This window comes from Anomalospiza imberbis, chromosome 14 (assembly GCF_031753505.1).
Source record: "Anomalospiza imberbis isolate Cuckoo-Finch-1a 21T00152 chromosome 14, ASM3175350v1, whole genome shotgun sequence".
Lineage (NCBI taxonomy): Eukaryota > Metazoa > Chordata > Aves > Passeriformes > Viduidae > Anomalospiza > Anomalospiza imberbis.
Window position 1 is genome coordinate 2470941 of NC_089694.1, and position 26747 is coordinate 2497687.

At 41.0% G+C, this 26747-nt stretch overlaps 1 protein-coding gene across 4 annotated transcripts in view; it reads right to left on the reverse strand.

Annotated features, from left to right (window-relative positions):
- The window catches only part of PCDH11X (protocadherin 11 X-linked), a 426351-nt gene that overhangs the window by 109953 nt on the left and 289651 nt on the right, over positions 1 to 26747 (reverse strand). For 3 of the 4 annotated variants that reach the window (XM_068204553.1, XM_068204552.1, XM_068204562.1), the window contains one exon: positions 10155 to 10353. The exons of the other annotated variant lie outside the window; for it this stretch is intronic. In XM_068204553.1, coding sequence (XP_068060654.1) covers positions 10155 to 10353 — 199 coding nt within the window. The remainder of the gene's footprint in view (positions 1 to 10154; positions 10354 to 26747) is intronic. 4 annotated transcript variants of the gene reach the window in all.

Here is a 26747-nt window from a genome sequence, read left to right on the forward strand (position 1 = left end):
GTTTGCTTTCTTTTAAAGTAGTAGATGAGGGCCAGACTTTATAATAATATCTCACCCTACAGAGGACACATCTTCTGGGACACTGGGTTTGGAACATCAGTCAGATAAAAGAACAACTATTGGAATAGCTTGGTTGTCCATGCTGGTGCTTCACAGACACAGGGTTATTTTGAATTGGAGTAACTGAAGTCCAGCAGACCATACAGCCGTGCCCTTTACCTGGAAATAGCATTTTGGATGGATCAATTGCTGCTTCCCACTATTGTTTTATTATTGTTACTATTATTATAAGGGTAGAACTTCAATTTGATGCCTCAAGGCTTTAGGCAGAGCTTTAGGCACTGCAAGGACAAGGATCACAACAGAGCTGTTTGGCAGCAAGGCATGGCAGGAGCAGAGGTGATTCCAAAGCACGGAGCAGGAAAAGCTGAGGGTTCTGTGAAGTCCTGCTCCAGATCACTCCCCCACCCTGTTATCCCATCCTAGCCAAGCTATTCCAGATGCACCAGTGCTGTTCTCCATGGCTGAAGTGGCACAAACCCGAGGGACACAAAAGCATTTGCAAACACAGCCCCCAGGTCAGTGTTGCTGGCCTCAAAGATGCAGGGGAGCATTTGCCAGGCACCTTATACAGATGGTTAAACAAACTTCTGATCACAGGAACCTCCCTGTCCCAGCTGATCTGGCAGCAAAGTCACTCTGAATTACCCCGGGGTGGTGCTGGCCCACCAGAGCACTGCCCAGCAGTGCCAGCTCCTCCTCTCAGCCGCTCACTGCTCCTGTCTGCCCACCCCATTCACAGCAGCATCAGCAGTGGAATGGACCTTGGGCAATCAGAGATCCCTGAGCTAGCTGGATTTTACAGGTGACATGAAAACAAGGCCTGATTTGCACATAGAAGCACTGCTAGCAGAGCATATGTTTGTGGTACAGAACTGCTCCACTTCTATTCTACAAGTATTTGTGATGGTTTTACTGCAATTGCACTGGGAGCAGAAAATCAGCGTAACAGCCACAATGTGCTCAGAGCCCACGAATACAGAGCAAAATTCTCTCTGTAATCCAGGGATTTTACCATCTAATTCCAACTGAAACATGGAAATGGATGTGTACAAACAACCGAGGCAGCACGAGGCCAGGCTGAGAATTTTGAAATGGATACACGAGACTGGAGCTTCTGGAGCTGCTGACTTCAGCAACACGCAGAGTTAACTCTGAAAACATTTAACAACAATTAGAATGTCACTTGAATTAATCAGAGCACTACTGAATCACACAGCACTAGGAATAAAGCAAATCCATGCAAAATCCTGCCGCTAACTATGAAGCAGCAACATTATTTATGGGTATTGAACACAAAGGTGAGGATCTCAACCTCTGGTGTAATATAAATCCAAAAGTATAATCATAAATATTTTGCCCAGGTCTCTTCATGAACAACCCAGACAAGTATATTTTATTTTTCAGAATGAATACATCACATCAGTGCCCAGTAGGGTTCCAGAAAAGTGCCAGTGGCTGGGCCAGCAGCAGGCACAGGGACTCCAGCCCCACGTTCCCCTGATGGGGAGCCTGCACAAGGGGTTGGGGCCCTTCCTTCCTGGGCTACAGCAAAGTCAAGCTTTGGACAGTAAGCAGAAAATAAAAAGATCCCAATGCCAATCATACAACCTCAAAAGAAGGTAGAAACAGCAGTTAATTAACTATATGCTGCTTTTCCAGATGGATAAAAGTTATTTGAAGAGTAAATGTAAAAATATCTCCCCTGTTCAGGAATATATGGATACAAATGACTTTTTGGTACAATTCTAGTTGCTCCTAATGCATGCTTCAAGTGTGGATCAATCCTATCTCCCTACCAAAAGTCCAGTTAGAAGGAAAGCATCAGATTAAAGGACGACCACATCTCTACACAAACAAGAACAGCAATGACTGGATTTATAGAGTTGATCAGCTTTGAGTCAGCAAATGTTGTGACTTAAAATGCACCATCAGCTGGGAATCTGCTTTGTGCAACAAATACAATTTTTCTATTTAATTTCTATGACAGACTGGTATCTGCTGACAGTCTTTAAATATATTTCATTATATATTTTTCATTAATCACAGTGGAAATCAAGTAATAAATTATGATGCTCCAAATCAAATTTTAATCATGAAATTTTTCACATAGCTTAAATTATATAAAAGAGACAATTTCCCCCCCCCATATTTCTGTTTTTAAAACAGGAACTCAATGCTAAAAAAATCTTAATATTTGATATTGCTAAAAGCTCCTCTTGCAGCGACTGATTAGCTTGATTTGGTAAAAAAAGAGAAATTGCATCATCTGTTTTTCTGCTCTTAGAAGAAGAAAGAAAAAAAAGTTTGAGACAAAGTAGAGAGACAGCCAGTCAGAGCTGAAAGGAGTTTGAAAAACTGGAGGGGAGGAATTTGTTCTCTCTCCTCCTCTGGCCCACCAGCCTGCTCACCATAGCAATACATTTTAAAACTTTCATAAACAGAACAAACAGGATTATCCATTACCATGTCAGCTTAAGTGATAACATAAATATATATCACAGAACATCTGCCACTAAATCACTGTTTATAGATGTCAGATCTCATTTATTATTAAAAATACCCCCACCAAAACAAATGCTTTAAAGCCTTATTATTCCATGAGAAGTGATTTCTCAGCTGTAAGGTAGAGCTATTCTTTCTAATCACTTTAGACAGAGTAACTTCTATTATAAACCCCAGTCAAGAATTACATTAAGTTGCATTCACAAATATGTTAGCATTGCCTGAGTTACTTCATCCCACTGTGCAGTCTAGAAAATCCAGCATATTATCCCCATTGATTTTCCTCATCAATCTCCATTGATTTTGCATGAAAGAATATGGTGCATCTCAGAAAACTTGCTTTTATCTTCCTTTTCTTCAAAGAGTAGAAAAGGTAGATCAAGGTTTTATATTCTGATATCAGCAAGAAAATATCTAAAATTTATTTTAAAAAGAATTTATAAAGAGTGCTCCTTATACACAGAAAGTATAAAATTTTAAAATTCAGCGTCTGTGTTTATAGTGCCGTGTTTGACCGAGAGGCCGAGTGGCACAATCTTTTTGCTTTTGCATTTTTTAATTTAATTTGCTTTGTCCATCTCCCCCTCTTTTTGTCAGCTGCTTTAATAACTCTTAAATCAGGCACTAAGGGATCAAATTACCAAATCATGGAATTATCTCTGAATATGCAATCTGTATCCTCTCAGGTACAAGTGAAAATCTGCTTGCAAAAGCCACTCATCTGTATCATTGCAAATTGACCTCTCCAGTCTGCCCTTTTACCCACTCTCCAGTCAGGAACAAATCCAGAATACCATCATGCTTTGTTTCATAGGAGTTTCTGTTGGCTTGCTTCACTCTCTAGAACTGAAATTACTTTTATAACTCTATAATTAATATTATTTTTATAAAAAAACTCATAAACTATAACTATAATTTACTCTTATAACTAAAATTATTTTTAGAAACGAAGAGCCGAAACATCTGGAAAATCCACACAGCTTGATGCCTTGTAGCATTCCGTGCCCTCAAACACGTGCCACGCAGACAGAAACTGCACCCCTGAGGGAGACACACCTAAAACAGGAGCGGTGAGCACATCCTGGTGGCATCTCTGCCAGACCCCCCTGCTTTGAATCCCACAGCCCCTCAGAGGTGGCTCTGGAGGCTCCCAGACCGTGATTCATGGTGCTCTCACCGAGGTCACCGCTCGGGCTGGCACTTCACAGAGTGCTACAGAGCCATTACATTCTCCCCCCTACGTGCAAGCTAATTTGATTAAAGGTAGAAGATCAATCAAACTCTATTGCCTCAGAAAGATTAATTACCTCAGCACTTTCCGACTTAATTATTAGTGTTCAGCCATGGGGTTAGAAAAGCCCAGTACAGCAGAAGTTAAGGGGCCCAATGGGCAGATGTGGGAGACTGGGATGTATTTTAGCCTGAGATTTGTTATCTTTAACTAATGACAGCTTCTTTCTATTTTATTCAAGCTAAGCCTAAGTGTGTTTATAACTCAGCAACAACTAAACTAAAATATTGCTGTTACATTTCAACTTTTCTGTGAAAATAAAAAGTACAGAAGATGGGAAGGAAAAAACTGAAAGTATAGTTTAAAAAAAAATAAAAATCATGTGTCAACAGTCCAGTTTTTGGACAGGGAACAAGAAACTTAAGACTTTGTAGATTTACTTTTTCTTATGTCCCAGCATGATGTCTGAAATCCAGCTGCCAGAGCATCTTATTGATGATGTTTAAAGAGTATATTTCAGCAACTGCAGAGTTTCTGATTATCAGACAAGTCAGCCTGGCAGAAAATGCAGGCGTTTTTCCCAGGGAGAATGAGCTCTGTGCTGACCCTTTCTCCTCCAGCAGGCAGAGTTGCAGGACCCCCCAGGCTGCCCCTGAGCTGCTGGCAGGGCTGGGGCCAGCGGGGCCAGCTCCTGTCACACCCGTGGCCTGCGGCGGCACGGCCACGCTCCTGGCCTGGTGATGACCAGCCCTGTGTCCAGCTGGGGCTGGGGCTGGAGCCCAGAGCAGAACTGAGGCTCAGCAAACACGTTCACCCCTGGATTTCACATTCCCAGCCTTGAAGAGTCACCTCTTGCGTGACACACTGGATTCGCTGCTCTCGCGCACAGAGAATTAATTTGCCTTCTCTCTCACAAATTTATCAAGCTCCTTTTTACAGCCAGGTTGAATTCTCCTGCCCTGCTTCTGTACTTCCTCACTGGTGTCGTCTGCAGCCCCCAGGTTTCCAGCCTTGGCTGGTTTGAAGGCAGCACCAGCCCATTCCCTGTGAACCAGCCCAGCGCTGTGTTTCGGCTTCCACTCCCTGCCGTGGTGTGAGAGCAGCCCCAGGCCCCAGCCAGCCTTTACCTGGCAGTTTGAACGAGCCAATATTAATTCCTTTCTCTGTATATGGGCATCCCATTCCTCTGTTATTGATAATATTTCTTTATGCCTGTTTCTCATGCAAATTCACTTTTATTTAATGTGGGAAGTCAACCCTATTCATAACAGGCCTGTTATGGTGTCAGAAACCCCCTGGGTTTTTTCTTTTCTTCTTTTTTTTCTCTTTGCTAGGAGTAACCCAGGATTTTTTCACAGTCCCATTAGGTACTGGTGATTTATAGTTTCTCTTTTTAATACTCAGTTGTTTTTTTTTCTCTATGCCATTTTCAGCTGGTGATTTATATACTAGTTACATACAGCAGCTCCTATGAGAATGACTCTCAACTATTAGATTTCATCCCACTGCTATTACTTCAAATCCTTAGCAAAATCCAATTCTCGTGTCATGCACACCTCCTCCTCTATTGTCAGTGATGCTTGGCTTTGAGCTACTAGAATATTTCATTGACATGTTCCTGCTTTTTAATGCCAAACTCCTTAATGAAGATAATTATGGAGACTTTTCCATTCTTGTATTATTCTACGTCTTTTCATTCTTAATTATTAATGCTCCACCCTAATGTCATAATAACAGTTATTAGTCCTTAAATATATATAGATTAACTGTACATGTATTCCCCAATGTTGAAAATACATATCATGGAGGTGAGATAATGGAGCTAATCTCATCCTACTCTTGGGAAACCCATGATACCATTTCTTGCACCATAATCATATATATCTCAGTTTCTTCTTTGTAAATGCTTTCCAGTAGTGGAGCTTGACCAGAGATTTATTTTTTTCTTGACACTTTGTGTGTCAGAATTACAGAAAAGTACGAAAAAACACTATCAGTTTTGATATCCTGGGAGGAAGATTATCTCCTCTCCTCCACATGAATGCACTGAACTGCTCTGACTTTTAGTGCCATTATCATCATTCTTCATCAGCCTGCCTTTGTGCTCATCAACATCATCCTTATCAAAAATTAAGTCAAGGTGAAAGTGTTCTTTTAATTTTGAGGAAGAAATATATGCTGTCTTTAACCATGAACAGATGTCTTGCTTGCTGCAAACCTCCCTCTTATGTGGTTAAACACCACAGATTGCAGTCTTAATTCTTCCTAGGACTGATTCTCTGCACTCTGATGATCATTTAAAGCCAGCAGAGCTTTGCCCCAGCTGCTCACTTACCCATGTGCTGTCCATAAGTTGTGCCTCGTGGAACAAATGGAACTGGGGAATCCATGGATTTAAAATTTACCTTTCCCTGTCCCCAGGGGTTGAACCCACAGGAATTCTTCCATCCAGTCCACCCAAAGAGCTCTCCAACAGCGTGAAGGTATGATTGGGAGACAAAAATAAGCAGCCAGACACCTCTGGCTACACCAGCTTGGCATGGACACAAACTTATGGTGTCTACTGATTCCCTTTTAGCTCTACACTTGCTGATTTTCAATGCAACTTTCTTGGCTTATTAGTCACTAATTCATGTTAAATATTCTTCATGGAGACCCCCTCTCCTTAATACACCAGATTCCTCCTGTTTGAAACCCTGAAATCTCAGTGTGATTTGCCTTATTAACTTTAATTTTCAGCTAGCTTTGTTTATATTTCCATTTTCTTCATACAAAATGATTGCTATTATTTAATTGCAGATTACTTTCAGGTTTTCTGGCCTCCCTTCCACACTCCCTGTCCCCAAGCTGCAATCATTCCTCTTGCTCTGCCCAATTTCTTGGCTGAACTAGTCATATTCTATTATTCCTCCAAACAAAAGTAAAATAATTTTATTGTCTAGAGGAAAGAAAACTGATTTGATAAGGCTATAAAAACAGATGAAGCATGAAAATTTGTCATTAATATCTTACATTTGTATTAAATAACCCAACAGAACTGAGGTTTTCATGTACCTTTCAACCCCTTTGATCAACATCACTGCTTACAGCCACTGAGAGGGCACCACTGGGAGAGAATTTGCCAGGGAAGTCCAGACACAGAGAATTTGTTGGTCTTTGTCTATGCTTGAAGTGTGTTTTTATATTTAAACAGAGGGGAAAAAGAGAGCAGAAAAAGATGGTTCGGTTAAAATCCTTAGCATAGGGAGTTATTGGAGCATCCTTATTTGAGCAGCTTCTGAGGAGAAAATATTTAAATACCATTTACAAGAGTGCTGTTACTTAAGGATAAGGTTCCCTACAGACCTACATCCTTTTTTATATTGCTATTTACTTAGTGTGACAGCTTATTGGCATCTCTTCCTTATGATGCATCTACCACGCTGAACTTTATGTTTTTCTAAGGAAGGAACTAAAGTAAGAGAAGACAAATCATTTAAAATAGCCTATTTCTAATTTTAATTAGCACAGTCAATTAATTTTAAAGGTTTACATATAAATTTCTCACAGTTTTCTTACCACTATAACCTTACAGTTATTTTTCCCCTCCTTGCTTCAGTCCTGTATCAGATGTGAATTTGTAAAGCTTCCTCTCCCCAATATTTCTCAGGGTTTTTTTTCTTTATTTTGTTATGCTCATCTTTTTTCACTGTTTTGCAATAAACACTTAGCTATTGCTAGTAAATGGAAAGCTTCCAGAATGCAACAATTTCCAGTATTAGCGAAACAACATCAAAGGACTGTAGTCAGGCAAAGCAAGAAGAAGAAAACACTTTTGAACGTGGCCACGAGTGATGCCACAGCTGCCACCAGCTTTCGTAGGGCACTTGGTTGTTTCTGGACATACCTGACATCATTTCACCCCAAATCTCTCTCCTTGGCAGGCAAAGCTGAACTAAATCCCCACCAGGTGACAAATCAGACAATGTTTCAGATTTAGACAGGTCAGATATTAAAGATGTTGGGAGGGAATGAAGGCCATGCTTGTTCTGCTGTATGGACTCAGATTATCTGACTGGGTTTTCCTGTCCCTTTTCACATTAACAACATTTTAGTACATGAAAGAAGACAAGAAATGCTTTGAATGCATCAAACCACTCCAAATTAGATTAAGAAAAAGTGCCAACCAAAAATCCAGAAGAAGATTGTAGAGGAAACCATCAATTCAGAGCAATTTTTACTGTTTCACTGTTGGCTAAATGTGTCCTCCATGCACAAGTGAACCACATGAACCTCAGGCTCATCAGATATTTTGGGTTGCTGTCATCTGCACCAAGTCACTTTGCAGCAGCACACTGGACACAAATATGCTGTGGGTCTTCTTTTTCACTCAGATGTAGGAGGGCACACAATATCTACCTAAATCTGCTTTTTTGTTCCTGCCACTAGATGCTTCCACTAATATAAGCATAGAACATTAAAAAGTGCCACAAAAGAAGCTTTCCCTGCTGTAACCTTCATGCTACTTCAATTAAACTGTTTCAATAAGATACAAGTAGGAAAGGAAGGAAAATCTTCACATAAAATAAACTGTAATTAAACTATGACTTCAAGTTTAAAACTGAACTGTCAGGTAATTAGACAGGTGATTAAACTTTCTTCAACCTCACACTTGGAAAGACATCTGATGCCTGCTTAGCCTGCTCACAGGGATGTATGTCAGTGACATTCAGATGTCAGAGCTGAGTTACTTTTAGAGCCACATTCTACAAGAGTCATGGTGCATATTTATTCTGAAATTAAAAAGCCTGGGCACAAAAAGCATGAGTAAATCCCAAACCTGAGCTCCTTGCAAATGGCAGGACAGGACGCACATGCCTGTTCTGAGAACTCCTCTACGCCAGCTCCTGTCCCATACTGTCTGCAGGAAAGGCCCTGGATACTGATTTCATGTACATCATTCTCACTCCAGTAAAGTATAAATATCAGTTACAAGCAACAAGAAAGAGCTGGAAAGAAAATTCAGACCATGAGTATGCAAAGAAAAAGCAACAAATAATATATAACTTGATATTTTCTTTCTTTGGGGGTGTATTTGTAGCCCTTTAGAGCTTAACTCTGTGAAGAACCCAGTTTGACTGCCTAGAATATTGTTAAGGGTATATTACAGTCTCAAATACATAATCACAAAAGAAAATGATGATTGTTTCTAGCACAAGATCAAAAACTTCTGATGGTTCTTGTCAGCTGTCCATCAACTAGGAAAGCATAATATTCTGGCACTGTTTAAGGAAGCATATCACCTTACAAATTTTAAAGTTAAACTTAGGCAATAGTTTACAAATTAAAGAAAAAGAAGACACACCTCACATGTGCAAAAAGCCCCTGAGGCTCCAGTCCTGGGCAGCAAAGGCAGAGGCAGAGGTGATTTCCAAGAGCCAGGATGAATGTGGCACAGCCAGCTCAGAATGGGAGGGAATGCTCTCTGCTGGATGCTGGATTTGCCACTGCAGAGTGTAACTACCTTCTACAGCTATTTCAAGTGCACAGCACTCACTAATTCATTCCTCCTGATACACTAAAGCAGCTGAAATCCACCTTTTGGGCCAAGTTTTGCCCAGAACAGATGTATTTTCAAATCACTTATTAAGCCGCTAACAAGGCCTTAGAGGCTTAGAGACATTCAGGTGTCTCTTTATCAATGGCACAGTTCAGTTTAATCCAGATAAGGAGCCTCTGGACAATTAACAGCTGACTAAAGTTCAGTGGAGTCTCCAACTGGCTATCACATCACAGCACAGCACAGAGAGCAGAGCCAGTGCCCACAGCTCCCGCTCCTGTTGATTGTGCCTCCCTGTTTTTGACATCACAAGAAGGCAGTGGCAATGGCAGAAGATGACAAACTCTTCTGAGATTGTTACTACGTGCCATTGCTGCTTTTAATCAAGAAACCCTTATTTCTGAAAACTGCAGTCTTTTCACAGAGCTGCTCATCATCCATGAGTTCCCTGTTAAACTACAGCACACAGCAGGATCGGAGAGGGAAACGTTAAAAAATGTGAATTCCCTCAGCACAGTATTTATGACCATTAGGGCAGCAGCGTTAACCTCCTCACAAAGCTCCTCTGTGCACAGCACACCAGGTCCATAAAAACACCAGCTCATCCATAAACCCTTAACAGCTCCAAGTGTTTTACTCCCAACCGCCCGACCTCCCACTTTTAGAAACAGAACGCTTCTTCAGCCGCGCGAAAACCAACGCTCACTTTTTATAATTAGCCAGAGGAACAAAAAGCCCTGTGACTGATTGATCGATTGATTGATTGATTGATTGCTTGCAATGACTGGATGGGTGAGATGAGCAGAGCTCTGCACTTACTGGACTCGGGGTCGGAGTTGCCGTCTCCCTCCGTGCGGCTGTTGGGGGACGCCTGCTCGTAGAACTCGTCCTGGGGGAAGCCCAGGGGCAGCGGGTGGGATGTGCTGGCCCCGCTCGTGGGCTCGTGGTCTCCGAGCCCGCTGTCACTGCAGCTTTCCTGGGAGCCATCTGGCAGGTGGAAGGTGACGCGGCGCTGGGGCTACAAGGAAGGAACAGAATGACAACGGTTTCCACCACGGTATCGGTAATTGCTCAATGCAGCCAATTTAGGAAATGTATTATTTTGGTTATCTGCTGAGCAGGCGCTACCCAGAGTTGTGCACAATTTCAGGCTTTCATGAGCTGCTTTCAAACCTGCTGCACCTGACAGCACTGCTTGCTGCTGTTTTTTAAAAATGTAAGCCCTGATGCAAAATGAAAGACACCTCAAACTAAAGAGATTCTGTCAGACTTCACAAGTCTTTGGATACCTTTTGAATATTGACTTGGAGATTTCAATCACTTTTTGAGGCTCAATTTATTTCACTGCTGAGTTTTCTAGTTTTCAAAAAACATTTTCTTTCCCATTAAAAGCTGTTCCATATTTTTGGACCTAAAAAATGTGACACATTTATAATGCTGTTGGATTCTTCTGAGGCAGAGAAAGAACAAACAACAACAAGTCTTATGTACTGAAAGCAATTTTAATACATATTGCACAGGTGTTAAGCTAATGAATGAAAAGTAGATTCCCCTGCTCTCCTTCAGACATTTCATTACAACTCCTTTGATTTTCGTTATACCACAGACCTGTACCTTAACTGTAAAAGGCTGGAAGCTGGGAACCAGGGAGCTGAGGATGGAAAGCATCTCAGTCCAGATGCGGAAGGAACGGCCACGTGAGACAACCAGGCACAGGACAGAGTTTTCATTACCTATGTGACCCTGCATGATTTAGGAACTGAATAACTGAAATGTTAATCTCTCCCAGTATTAGAAGAAAATATGAACAAAATATAAGCAGCTCTCCTGCTCATTTTGATGTGTCTGATATCCATGGTTTGGAAACTTGAAACGGGAAGATTCAAAAAAAACCCCAAAAACAAACTGTTTCAAGTATTCCTGGGTTGTTACTCAAAATTCCATTTGAAAGGCAATGCAAAACTTTCTGGATGCAGAACTGCTGGGATTAGCAAAATTGAAGACCAGACTTTTGATGCAATTATGCAAAAAAAGTATATAGTGTATGTAACAGAGCAGATGTTGTCAGGGGTCCCTAGATATTTGGTTCCTATAGGGTGGCGGTGTTGAAAACATTCAATTACATTGAGTTTTTGCTAATTACATTGAGTTTTCAGCTCCTCCACTTTCGCAAGTCTCTTTTTGTGACAGTGACATTATTACACATGCCCACAGACAGCTGCTCTGCAGCATGTGCAGCCAAGAACACAGCAGCAGCAACCTCACCTGTGCAATCCCTGATAGATGAGAGTGACAGCACTTCCTAACAGCTACCAGGAAGACACTAGGGCTTTCCCAGAAAACCTGCTTTAGTGCCTCACCACTGCTAATGGAGAGCTCCTCTTCTAATGTTGAACCTGCCTCTTTCTTGTTACAAAATAAATCACTTCTTCAGTCCCATCCATCACGGCCTGCTTATTCCCACTCATCTTTCTGGCATTTGGCACTTTATTCTTCTTCAGAATAAGCAGACCTTATTATTTCAATCTGTCGGGTGCTCCTGCTCTTTCCGGCTGCTCCCCCTGTGCAGGAGCTCGCTCAGGGCTCCGTGCTCTGCCCAAAACCCTGCACCCAGCTCCAACCAAGGTCCTGACAGCACTCAGCAGGATCATTTCGCATCTCCTGCAGGCTCCTTTGCCATGGCAGCACAACACATTTGTGTCCTTGCCAACCATCATAATGCCCAGGTCCTCTTTATTGATCTTGTCCTCCTTGTTCCCTTTTTGGTTATTGCCATCGATTGCTGCAGCCTAAGAGTGGCACTTTGCATTCATTGTTCCTGCCATTCTCTTTTTCCAGATGATTTCATCCGTTGCTTTCCAGTCCTGCTTTCTTGTTTATCAAATTTGCAGATTTTAGACTCTCTCTCATTTGGCAGATCTTTGAGAAATATTGGAACAGATCAAGCCAAGACATAGCAGCTCTGAAGAGCTGAACACAGAATAGCTCCCAGTTCCATGGGATGGAAATGGGAGAGGACAACCCCTCTGTGACTGCTGGGACAGCCTAACAGCCCACTGGGAAAAGGTTCAGGTGGTGAAAGGGTCACACCTAACGCCCCCAAATGCCCCCATTGCACTTTTGGGGTCACCAGAAGAATTGCTCATTGAACTCCACAGCTGGCTGCCCTGGGGCCTGGCTGGGACAGTGCTCCTGCTCTTCCTGCTGCCTTTTCCCACCACAGCTGGGTGAAAATGCATGGAGTGTCTCTGCACAGCCCAAAAACCCAGATGGCTCAACAGAAATTACCAATGTGTCCTATTCCACTCCACTCCAGCTGCCTCTCAGAGCCCTATCCACACCAGCAGTGCCAATCAATTCCCTCCTCAAAGCTCAAATAAGTGAAGTTTTGCCGAGTTGATCCAGTGAAATCATTCCTGCAATGTTTCTCAATCACTCCCTGCATTCAAAACTGCACCCAGTCTGCACAGATGTACAGCTAAGACATGTGGAAAGGGAATGTGCTGTTTCTTTCATCTGAAATGAGTTTGGTATTCACAGTATGAAAAAAATCCACCTCCATTGCACGAGCTGTTTGTAAAAGCTGTATTTGTGAGGTTTGCACCTTGTGTTGTGTTATATCCTCTCCTCTCTAAGGTACCAGTGAATTTTAAGTATTCTTAAAACATTTTTAGCCCAAGTTTTAGCATTAGATACCAATACTAGTTTTTGAAAATGACTGGGAGCACAATGGTTGTTGCTCTGTACAACTGGTTACTACTTTGTTCACCTGGGGTTCACTAAGTGTAAAAAAAGGAATATTTCTTTGAGGGTTCATTGTCAAAATACAGCAGAGGTTTTGAACCAGCTGACAGTAGAGGAGACCAGAAAGTCACCAACCATTTTTTAAATGCCTAGCCCAGTGAGAAAAAACAAATCCCATACCCCAAGCAAAATTAAAAATGTTACTAACTAACCCTCACGTTCAGTTTAAAAAGGTAAATATTTAGCTGCATAAATTGAGATGTTCTTAGTCAGAAAGATCAGACCCATATGAATTAAAATCAACTGGCATCAGCTAAAGGCTCATGATTTTAAATTTGATTGTGTCCCTGAGTGTGTCACACCTGATAACACTGACGACAGAGCATTTTCAGAAAAATTTATCAAGATGACAAAACCTCAGCTCTTCCTCTACATGGCAGGGCTGCCATTTTCTTAATTCATGAAGGCGTCAGACAACGATCTGGAACAAGTAATTCTAATAAAATTTTGCCAAAAGCCGGGACTTATCTTCTGTCACAATTATTTTGGAAATTTCCTCCTTGAGGCATTTAAATTTCAATTTATAAGATTACAAAATATCCTCAGTCTCCAGCTGCTTTTCTATTTATCTCCAAAGGGAGTCAGCACCGATAGTAATAGAATAACAAGGATTATGGTTTGTTTTATTTATCTGGATGACAGTTGGTATGCTTTTTCAAAAAGAGAGAAATGCAAGCAAACCTATAATGTATTCTTAGAGGATTCTGATGTAGGAACTTGTAATACAGACAATTAAACTGTTAGGGGACAATGAAGTGAAAATTTAAGGAAAAAAACCATGCAGCAGTCTAGAGTTTCTCTACCACATTTAAAAAAAATATTAAATTACTCTTCATTGGTATGAGAAAAACATTTTGCTTGCAGAGATGTCACAGAGCAGACACAAATGCTGTCAGAGGTCTCATATGGCATTCACTGCCTTTGGTAAAAGCTGAGTGTGTCTGGAGGGATCAAATTATCTCAGAAAACCGCAAACCTTTTACTCTCATTATTGAAATTTATATGAAGACTGATCAAAGCCCCAAACTATTCTGTGCTCAATCTTTCACTACAATAATTAGACTGTGGCAGTGGGAATAATAAAAGATGAGTCTAAGTAAATAGCTTTGGATACACTGAAGGGATGATTTCTGGTATTATACACCAGGGGTTAGCCAATTTATAAGCAAAAAGGAAAAAAAAGGTAATAGAAAAAGCAGCAGATATCAACTGAGGAACATTAAACTATTAACCTTATTATCTTCATTCATTGAAGCAAATTAATATCCATTTAAAAGGAGATCATAAAGAAAAAAACATTACTTTTTAATTTATGCTGAATTAATTATATTATTTAGATGATAATTCTGATTTAAAGCCGACCTTATTTAGGAGATGCTGTGAGACAGCACAAAAGAACAGGACTACTTGAACATTTCTCTCCACTATTAGCAGCCAGTAAATAAAGGAGTAGTCAAATAAATTTTTAATTTTCTCAGTCGCTTGTTTACTTCAAATGTTAGGAGGATATGAAATACCCTAAATAACCAGAAAATAACTATCTTCAAGGATAAGCAGTAAAGAAGATCCCTATTCAAACTAGAATTTCTAGCTCCTGTCTGTTTATCCTCAACTATCACCTTTTGTTCCAAAACAGCAATTTTTTTTGCACAGACTTTCATTGAGACAAACAGGACCCAGCAACTACCAGAGCAAAATTCTCAGAATAACATTAAAACAAACAGCCTGAGAGGATCCAACCATAAACCCAGTGGGAAATATGTCTTTGTGTTGAAACTCAACAGAGACAAGTATTTCATTTTTCCTTTCCCCATACAGAGCAGCGTCGAGCGCAACAAATACAGCTCAAAGAGTTTCTCTTAACTCTTTTATAAGTCTGTATTTCCCATAAGTTTTGCAGCCTGGCACATTAAATCTAAGATTTTATTACATTATTTTGATGGCTTTGTCATAGCCATATATTTTGTCATGGCAAAATGTATAACACAGATCATTATAATCATTCACACATAAATTAAACTTCTCCATTTTTGCCAGCAGGCATCTGTATTTCTCTTGGAGTATCTACAAAGATGCCAAATCGCTCACCATTATCACACACAAGTAGAAACACTTCATTAACAACACATCACTGTTGCATTCACCTTTTCCAATTTAGCAGTGACCTTTTATGATTTATTTAATGGGTCCTACAGTGACCTTGCATAGGAGTGGGTTTGGTTTTTGGGTTTGGCGTGTGGGGTTTTTTGTTTGGTTTTTGGGTTTGGCGTGTGGGGTTTTTTGTTTGGTTGGCTTTTTTCCAAAAAGAAAAATGAAGGACTCATCTTCTGGGGGAAGGAGAGAGGCATTGTGCAAAGTGACAATACCCAGCTGATTTCACAAGTCCAAGCCTAGTGGGCATTAAAACAGTTTTCCCCCACCTCACATAAAAAAGCATCATCCCCATCTGCCAACACTAATAACCTGAATTATCATTTCACACAGATGAAACTTGATGAACAAGCCCTTCTTTTCATTGAACGAGTTCAGATGTTCCAGACACTGCCCCAAATTTATTGGTTGATTCCCTTTCAGCTCCTGATTGTCTACTTGTTTGTCAAATCAAACAGACCTGCTGTTTTCCCAATTTGCCATATTTACCCTTTTGAACATTGGCAAGACTTTGCATTTTCAGCTCTTCAAAACTTCCAAGAGGAATCCAACAGAATCCTTTTGACATTCTTGTTATAAATTTTGCTAGTCCTCCTAATTAATTCTCATTAACATTAGTAACTGGTATCTTACACCCTCACTAATTACTAAGGGAAAATACAGTACCTAAATGCCTTCTAAAGAGAAGATTTTACAAATACTTTTGCTTTTTCTCACTGTGATTAAAAATCTTACTATTCCAGAGTAGAATAAAAGAAGTAAATAGTTTTAGCCTTTCATTTTTATTGATTTAAATAACTCCTCCCACTTTGTTAGTTTATTTAGATGCAGGAAGCATGACCGATTAATTTCAAAAGGGCAAATAAAAGCTGAGTTGGCTGCCCAGACAAATAGAAATTCAACATGGGTGATTATCTTAGACAGATTTGTACATTTTCAATGGAAGTATTGCTACCTTCACAGAAAACCAGCAGAACAGATGGTGCCCCTACACCTGCTCAAATGGAAATGACTTCAAATTGTCAGATCTTATAGCTGGATTCACTCACACAAAGAATTCTCTCAAGTGATGAGAAATAATCTTGCAGGACTATCTTGTACCTCCAGCACTCACTTACTCGGGTGCCTTTTAGGAATCACACGTTCAGGTCCCTGCAGGCTCCTCTTGCAGGCAGGTAAAACTGCAGCGAGCTGATAAGGGAAATGTCAGATATTGCAGCTCTTGGCCATTGCAAGGGAGTTCTGTGAAACCCTTCCCATGCAGGCAGGAAAAGGAAGGGGTTTGTAACCAACACTTTGCTTTAAGAAGCAAATTTTCCAATTTTTACTGAAGTAACCAGGGGCTAAGCCAACACTCCCGTCGTCCTCTCACAGCACTGAGGTCACGGAACAAACCCATTCCCCAAGTCATTGCTGAACAAACCCATTATGAACCTGGAACTTCACAAGTTTCTGATTAACAGCTTCAAAGGGCATTTATTTCCAGACGCTAATCCTCGTTGTACCAGAGTATCTCTCATAAGACTTTCCCCAACAACATTTAGCAACTAAATTGTATTTTCTGAGCTTCTCGAAATAACAACAAAGAAGTGAAATAAAAAGCAAATAAAACTGAAAATAATATTTAAAGCATGTCAAGCATTTTATTTAGCTTTTGAAAGGCAGTTATTGCATGCTAGATGTCGAAATGGTAGCTGAAAGCATGCTTTTTAAACTTTAATTCATCTAAGCTTTCAATTTGACATGTGATTAAATAAAAATTACACATGAAAGTTGCACTATGGCTGTGCTGTTGCTAAGTTTGAAAAAGAGGAAAATCTCAATTCTGTTTTTTTTCTTTAATACATTCTTCAATTTCATAATCTTTGATGTTATCGTCTTGAATGATTGATATCTGATAGGCAAGGCCATTTTATAGTTAAAAGAGCACTGTAATAAACAATAACACAGAACCATTTCAGCAATATTTGACATCACTTCTGACTGCTGCCCCAGCAGCGTGAACTTCTTCCAGCAGAACTATTGATTGGGTTTTATCAGAATTGTGAATTCTTAGTGTTAATATTGAAATGGAGGAGAATTTCCACTCTCGTAAATGTACATGGGACTCTAGCTCAAATTTGATTGTGCTAATTATTCATTTCAGTCATGGCTCAGATAAATAAATTTCCTGTTTCTTCATGAGCAAGGTATGGATTCATGGAATAATAAATGTTCCAGTGAATTACTCACAATCCTCCAGTGAAGTCCTTTTGTATCATAGTCAAGGCTAAGCCTTAAATGCAACCCTGAGGAGGTCATTAGGGCTAGAGAGACCTGGAAGAAACCTCAAGGACCTGATCCATTTTCCCTTTGCAACTTTTTTTCCTGTTCAGTTTTTCCTGTAAAGGTCAAATCTTTCTGAAGCAACACTGGTGTGTGCAACCCCAGGAGCTGAACAAGTGTTCACTTGAAGTGGCCTGGAAATGTGCTTTCATCATTTTTGAGGCAGGAAATGGAGCTGTTCTTATTAGTGCTTCCCAGAAAAAGGGATTGCTATCTAATTTTGGCTTGCAAGTGTGCCGAAGTCAGAAACAAAATAAGATTTGTGCAAGGACTGTTCTTAACTTCTCCAGTTCAAGTAGTAGTGCAACACTTCAGCTGCATTTCACTCTATAAAATAAAATCTTTACTCTCAGTGTGGATGATTATAAAGCAGTTCATGTAGTACAGACAAGCAGTAACTTTATGTTTGATTTGCACTCGTAGCTGTAGAATTGAACACATTTTATTATGGTTAAAAAAATTAAAAACAAAAAACTCAAAAGGAGCCTTTTAAAATGAGTAACCAGACAGCTCTTTGGCATGTCACTATCTCCATTTGTTATGACAGCACACCTTTATTATAACAGCATTTTATTTTTTGCAGCAGGAAATCTATAACGTTTGATATCAAGTGTTTGATTAGCTAGAATGGGAATTGATGAGAGATAAAATGAAAGGATAAAATGAATGTATTTCATTTTTATCAGCAGCTGTCAAAAAAAGCACCTTGCTCTTTCTGGAGAAGGGAAAGAATGGACAAAAAGTTTCCCCTTGCCCAAAACGGACTCTGAGGAAACTCAAGACCTTCTTAGAGAGCAGTGAAAGCATTCTCTTTTCTGCTCTCTGTATCAGAGAGTTATCCTTGCAACTGTTATCCTTGTGGCCTTGAGAAAATCTCTTTTAACCACCTTGATTTCCCATCCTTAATTTTAAATTTACAGTGTGCTGGCCACCAAGGTCACCTCTCTGAGGGCATTCTCAAGGCAGCAAAACTTACTCCACCTTTAGGTGAACTGGGTAAGGAAGAAGCAAGAGTTTACCTGCTGGCATGTATAAAATAAAGCTCTAGGCCAAAATTTGCAAGCAGTGATGCAGTTCATGCTGCATTTGATTTGCACAAAGTGAATTCCAGCATCCTAGGATGGACTCTTTTATCAGCAGGACACTCTCCAGTGGACTCCAGTGGTCCAGGAAAATTTCTCTGGGTCATGAAAACTTTCACTAGAAGTTTTGTCCTGAAAGTCCCATTCCAATTGTAAAATAAAAGTTTTGCTCTCAATAAGAAAAGTCATTCCACATACTGAAATAAAGGAATTTTTCACTAGTACCCTTTGCATTCTTTCATTCTTCTCTTATTGTAAATAGGAAAGATTCTGGGTGATAAATGCTATGGTGAACAATACTTTGGTTTTGTTTTAAACATCTGAAAGATCTATTTTTCTCTCCAAGTTGTTTTAAGAAAAAAGATTGCATTTTATTTGATTAAAGCCAGAAATCTCCCATTTGCATCACTATTTTCACAGCTTATATTACCAGGGTGATAATGAATAAGATCTAGCTGTTATTTACAGTAGAATACATGAAATATTCAAAGTTACTAGAGTCTAACTACATGCTAATAATGCATTCTTAAATGGATGTCTGAAATATCTATTTGCAAATGGGAAGAATTTTGCAAATTGAAGTGCTGCATTGTATCACTGAGATCATCCCTCGCTCCTCCAGAGCGATGCCTCTGCAATTGCCCTTTCAGATAATCAGAATATATAACTGTCTTTCAGAATTCACCACTTGTGTCATTTCAGCAAAGCAAAATATAAAGCCATTAGCCTTCCCTTGTTCCTTAAATCTTCCCAGCTTATTTCCATATTCAGTGCAGCCATTCTTTAGCAGTGTTAAGATTACTCACTCATCTTGGAGCAAAACACAGCAGTACAAATTGCTGAGGAAATGCAGCACACGTTAGTCTGCAGGAAGGAATGACTGCAGTTCTGGGTGAGGGAAAAGGAGAGGATCCAGATGAAGGCTGGGGAAGGATTTTTTCTGCTCACAGCCAGCCCAGAGCTGCTGTTCCAGCTGAGCAGGGGACAGCTGCCCTTGTTCCGTGTCACCACCCACATGTGGGACTCTTGCTCTGCAGCCCCAGTGAGAGCTCAGCTCTGAGCAAGGTCACTTCTGGGCTGGCCTCTGCCACCAGGACCTGGCTCTGCAAAGCCCAGACCTGGGACCTGGGCAGCTCTCCTGGCAAACAAGGCAAGGGGAAAGGTGTGAGCTGCAGCCACACAGGAACCAGAAACCCAGGCAGAACTTCACTTTGGTAACTGCAGCAGCAAGAGAAAGGTGCTAATGCAAAAGTACTCAAAGCACCAAGAGGAAATAGGAGAGAAGTCCTAAAAGTGAGGATTGGGCATCACTGGAGGGCAGCTTCTGCTCACTGGGCTGCTGACTGCACAGCCCAGACACCCAGAGCTTCTGTCACAGTGCTGAGCAGACCAGTGGTCTGCTTAAAACCAGCATGGTCCCAAGCCATTTACTGCATAAACCCCAAAACTGCAGTGTTGTGTGCTCATAAGTAGCACAATCCTCAGTCTGGGTCCCTGCATCTTTGGAAAGTTCTTGAGTGCCCCAAAGAGCTGAGAAACCTGAGCGGCTGGGGAGGGAAGGGCAAGAGCACAGCTAATGCTGCTCCTGCAGCTCCCTGAGTGCTCTCAGAGCTACCTCTGATCCTCACCTGCCACACACAAGATTAACATCTCTACAATCATTACTGCAGGATTATTCAAACTCCATGTACAGCTCAGTTAAACCAGAAGTAAATATTATTCTCCATACAAGCCACATTAAACTTGCAACCCATAAATCTGAAGTGCTTTTGCAAGGCTGACACCAAGGTCAGGATCACGAAAGGGAACTGCTTGCTCTGCTTGATCCAGAAAGGCAGAAATCCCTCGTAACACGCAGCCATGGAGGAGCAAATGCAAGGCTTTAGGTCTGCTCTGTGTTCCTACAGCTCAGGGGAAGGCAAATTGCTGTAGATACTTGAGAACCAGGGAGGATTTTGGAATAAAGCAGCAGGAAGAGTGTTTGTGGGGAAAGGCAATAACATTAATGTGGGCAAGCTGGCAAAAGTCATGTGGGTAAAAGGGGGACACTGTGGACATGGGCACCTTCCTCACAGAGCCACAGACTTGCACTCCTGCATCAATTACACTGCCCAAAACCCACACTGTGTGCCCTGGCTGCTCACCCTGAAATCATCATCCTGCAGAAATTTTCCTGAGTAAAGAACTCCATTTAATTCTTCTCTTTAAGACATTTTTTATTTTTGTTGGCATAATGCATCTGGGCTTTGCACACAACAAAAAGCACCTCACACATTTTTCAGGCAAGAACATGTAAATACAAACTTGCAGCATTAAGCTTGTTCTCTTTCTCCTACTGCTTTTAATTAATTTGACCTTTGGGCCTATTTTTGTCAATTCAGAAGGCATATTGCAATCAGAAAAAAAGCTATGGTGCAAATATTCCATTCTGCAAGTCACTTGCTAAACAAGTAAGCAATAGAGGAAAATCTATAGCAAGCAATTAGCATTATGCTTTCCAATTATTTTCTTTACTTCACAAAACTCATTAATAACTTTTAGTAGGTGAAATTGCAGTTAGGAACCCTCCTACACCTCAAGTGCATTATATTCTACCTTTGCCCAATAGAAATTCTTTTGATGTACTAGAAATCTTATTTATAGATTCACCAGAAAACAAGCATGTAAAGCTGGCAGAGGCAATTGCAAGAGGTAAAATGAATGTAAATGACAGATGAAAGAAAACTTCCACGCCCTTCAGATCAATACAAACAAAAGTGCTGCAGCAGCCACAGCACAGAGATGAAGGGAATTCATCAAACTTGTGTTTCAGATTATTTGTCCTGTTCTAAATGCACCCTCTGTGTTTCGGAGCTGTGTTACCCAATTAATACTACATTAAGATTCACTCCTGATGGGGCTTTTTCCTTCTGGTGCTGAAGAGAAGTTTGTCAGTGCACTCAGATCTGGGGGGAATGTAGAGGCAGCTTCTTGCTTCTAAAGATTGTCATTTGGAAAGCCTGTAATTGCAGCACTCAATAATTTCCCAAATACTTAAGCCAGAATTAATTATCCCTGCTATTATTGCAGGAGTATGGATCTTATGCAGGGTTTGATGAAGGCAATGTGTGATAGAACATTTTATTGTGCTCAGAGCATGCAGTGGGTGTGCAAGGCACTTAAACCATCAGAAGCAACAAGCTCCTCTACTCCAATTATATCTCAGTATGCTCTCCAGACATCTGCAGAATCAGCTTTGCTCATTTCGTGCTCTTTGTTGTTGCCTTATCAAACACGTTCAGGACCCTTCTTTACACCAGAGACTAATCATAATTTTTTTTAAGAATCCTATTTCATTTAAAATCATATTGGTTCTTAGTGAAAAATTAGAGGAAAGCAAATTCTTATTGTTAAACATCTTGTGTTTGAACAGAGTTTGAAATGTGTTTTCATTTGGAGTCGGAAATCAAGGCACGTCATGGACTTCAGCAACTCCCTTTAATGGAGTGAATTTTACAGTTCTTTGGCAGTTTTATGGTGTTGAGGAATCAAAAATACTGGTAGTTACTGTTATAGCTAATTACCCAGGATTTTTAAAAATCTCTTTATTCAGAAGGGGGGGAATGCCTGAGGTGAGCCAGGAAGGGGAGGAAGAGCTGCACAATTGGTTCTAGGTGATTCAGCTAGAAATACAAACTGTAATTTATAAGAGATGTAGACATTTTGAGATCCATAACAAAGTAAACACACAACCATGGTATTGCAACGGGGAAATCAAAACCACAAGGAGGATGAAGCTGCAAACTCAGACTTTTGCATAGAACATAAACTAAAGGAACTTTGATCTCTTTCTTGTGTGTTGAAAAGAAGAAAAAACAACTTTTCTGGTTTTTTTCCTTTTTTCTTTTTTTTTTTTTTTTTTTTTTTTTTTTTTTTTTGATAAAAAACAACCACCCCCTCTCTGAAAACCCAATGCCTGCCTGAGAGTCTGTGGAGTAATATTAAACTCTTGAAGTAGGCTCATTGTTTGAAAGAATGTTGGCAGAATTGCTTTGGTTTCAAAGCATTTCTTGGAGAAACCAGAAGCAAAAGTGCAGCCTGAAGCACACCAGCTGCCTCTTCCCAGAAGTTCAAAAGACTTGGGCTGTGTTGCTGTAGATAGCTGACACAGACAGGGATGGATTTGCTGGAGAAATGTCCTGTCACATCTCCAATGAACACAGCCCAAAGCAGCACAGATTTCAGTTCGTGCTTGTGTGACACAAAGGGGACCCAGAGCAGCACTTGGTCCCCCTCACCTCCATCCCTGGAATTGCCTCTGGGGCTCAGGACCAGCACGTGTTCATTTGTTCCATAAGAGAAATGATGGCTAAAGCTGAGAGTCTCTGATGGAAGATATCAGGCAGCTGTGGCTGTGATTTCCCTAGCTGGGAGGGAATAATTTCCTCGTTTGTTCTGTGCCCTTGTGCTGGCCCTCTGTAACCCAGCCAACATATTCCCTCTCTGCCTCGTTTACATTCCTGCCTCAAAAGAAATTCCCCCTTTTCCCCCCACAGTTAAAGACTGTAAATCCACTCTTGGTAGTGGCTACAGTCTGATTCCCAGCTGACTCCCCCAGGACTCACAGAAGAAAGACAAGATAAACAGCAGCTACCAAAGAGGGCTCTCCAGCTCCAATCAATAATTTGCATGTCACTCCAGGAGCACATTCCCATATCAGCATAACTGTGCAAAGTTCCTTATCAGTGATGTGCTCTCACACTTTCTAGGTAGACATTAAGCATTTTCACATCCTGTAGCTTTTGCATTGCAGCAAATTTCCTTCTCCCAGCAACCCAAATGTACAACAACTGCCCCAGACTGACAACAGGTGTTAGAAATGTGAAAAACAGCCTATAGCATAATAGCATTTTGCACATATATATCATTCTCTACTTGAAAGGGCTTTAGAAATATGAATTCCATTTCAGAAGAAAAGAATAGAAAAGACAGTTGTTACAACAACTGCAACAAACCAAAGCACAAATGGCTATGCCCTCTTGATTGTCATGACTGAGGCTGTGTCACTGGCAGAACCCAAAAATGAAATTGAGAGTCCTGGGCAGAAGTGACACTCTTAGGCAAGTTGCAGTCACATCTCACACCCTCCATCTAGCATGCTTTCCCTGAGAAAAAGCTATTCTCCCTCAAGATATACCAAAGTAAATGATTTACATTTCAAAAAACTATCACAGCCTGCCCCAAACTGGGAATGATGCATGTGCATCTTACAAAGATAATGCACAGAAATGCAACATCACTTAAAACAATATCAACCCTGAAAGAAAGTGACTCAATAAAATGTTTTCTGAGTAATTTGGCCAATACCAGCAGGTACCCACTGAGAGGTAATGGAGCCTGTTTCAATGGAGCCAGATGGATTAAAAACCTCTATGAGAACATCATCCAACACTGAAGCTCTCTGAGCTACGTGATAGAACTATAATGATCTTATCTGCTCTAACCAGACTGAAAACCTGGTGACTGCAGAAGATGTGTTCTGCAGTCTATTCCATCTGTGAGGAACAGACATCTTCATTAATGGAAATCTTCAAATCAGAGCTGAGAAACCCATGGCTGAGGAAGAGATGCCTTGACAAGCAAAGTTCCTGCTGAAATGCTCTGCAGGTTCATGAAGCTGAAGATTGAGCCATAACAATTATCTGTTATCCCCTGTAAATGTGTCTTTTTCCTGTTCTGCAGCTGCACTGACAGCAGTGCTCCCACCAGAGTCTGACCCTCATTCCACTGAGTTTTGGGAGAGCCTGAAATCTGTCCTGCCAACAACTTATCAGCTCTGCAACAGAATGCAGGACTTACATTAGAAGCATGGATGCTCCTGTCAGCAAATCAACCTTGAATCTGCTCAGACTTTTAAAATGTTCCAAAGCAGCACCACCATACCCCAACAGGTGCCCTATCTGCACATGGGAAACTCGATCCACACCTTGCCCCCAGCCCCACCTCCTCCAAACAACTGTTGGGTGAAATGAGTGATAAAAGCCCCAGTAAAATCCAGATTCATAATCTAAAACATGGCAACAGCCACCAGCTTGTAGATACAAAAAACAGGGCTACAGCTTGACTCCTGATAAGCTGCCACTGGAAAAACCAGATCAGGAAAAAGAGGAGATAATTAAAATTTTAAAGTTTCCCTTCACAAAGAAAACATTAGTAGAGAAGTAGTCAGTTATTTCCCCATATCATTCTTGCAATTCAGCGTTGGCACAACTTGTATCAAACCATCAAAACAAAAAGCACTCTACAGAAGAAGACCAAAGCATTTTCCAGAAGACTCTCTAACCAAAGCCCTGCTGTACAGCAGCACTCGAGAGCTTCCTCAGGAATGCTGTCACAGGAGTGCCACAGACCTTCGTGGCATTAAAAGAATGCTGAAACGCTTTAGTGCCATTTATTTCAGAGACACAAACAGAGCAGCAGGGCTGTGTCCAGCCCCAGGCCCACCCCAATTTTTTCCCAGTGAGTTTCTGCTGTAGCAGAGGCAGGAGGGAAGGGAGCTGCACACAGCGGGGGCAGAGGAGCTGCCTGGGGCAGGTATCAATAGGACACGGAGGGAAAAGCCCACATTTCCAGCACCAGCCTGGAGGTAATCAAACAACAACACGGGCAAATCAATGCCAATCAAAATCAGCCACCAGGCATCACATCCTCCTGGAAAGGTTGATTTTGTCCGAGCTTGCATCCCTGACTCTGCTACAGCTCCAGACACAAACACTCCCTCATGAGCAGCTGAAGCATTAAAAATAGCCACTCTGAACGAGGGCACAGCAAATTTACCTCAGCAGATTCTGTGTTTAGCTTGAGTTATTGCACAGGTAACCAAACATTCTGCCTAATCTTTAACACCAACCTGTGCAAAACCATCTATAAGACCTTCCTCTTCCCATAGCAACAGGGCAGGAGTCCTCAGTGCCTCGTGGATAAGAGGATGGTGGCAAAGAATTAATTCCCCTCCCAGTGCTTGCAAGAAGCTGCTGTGGAGTCCCACTGCTGGGGATGATTTTCTCAACAGGCTCCTGAAAACCACATTAGCTCTCACACCAGCCTTTCTTCAATTATGTCATGTTCTTTTTCATCTCGCCACAAGCAGCACATGGATTAACCAAGTTCTACAGCCATTTTAAAGCCTTGAAAGAACCAAAAGTAATCCCCCCAAGAGGGAAAACTGAACAAAACTAAACAAAAAGAACACCCAAAACAAAACAAAAATAAAACTACAACCAAACTCCTTTTTAATTTGCTTATTTGTTTGTTCTGGGATAACTTCTAGGAATATTTAGTGATATCATAATTAAGTCCAAAACAGTAAGAAAAATAAATCAGGCTAATCCCAGACAGCTGAAAACATTGTGCCCTCAGACTTTTACTGTTTTGTTAATTCAAAATAATTATATCATTAGGTAGTTTGACTTCTAAACTATTTTAAGACTCTTGATAATACCCATAAAAAGAACAAGCTAATTTGGTTTTCTCATAGATTCAGTGGATGAAAAATACTGAAACTTAATGTGATTTTGAACATATTTTCCATTGCAGTTGGTAGAGATCTCGAATATTAATGCAAACAAGCAAACAGATTTTTCCTTTTTTTATATATTTAAGGGAAATTTGCAAAACGCTAAGCTGATTAAAAATAACACAATAAAACTGAAAAGGTCAAATTCTGCTGTTGATGCTGGCTGGTCATCACCTCCAGGCTGTTCCTGTCCCACAGGACAAGACAAGAGACACCCAGGCAGGGACAATGAGCATTCACCTCCCTCCTCTGGCCTCCTTCAAGGAGTGGCCCTGAACTGGGGGGCACCAACTGAAATATCTGTGGCACCTGTTGCTTGCCAAGGCAGGCTAAGGTAGATTTTCTCCCTCTCGTGTCTGTTTTGAAGCTCAGAAATCCAGCACAGCCCCTGGCACGTGCCGCCCAAGCTCCCACCTGCCCCCCAGGGGAGCGTGTTTGCAGAAAAAACTGAAAACCAGATCAGTTTGGAGAAGTGAGAGAGGGGCAGACAAATGA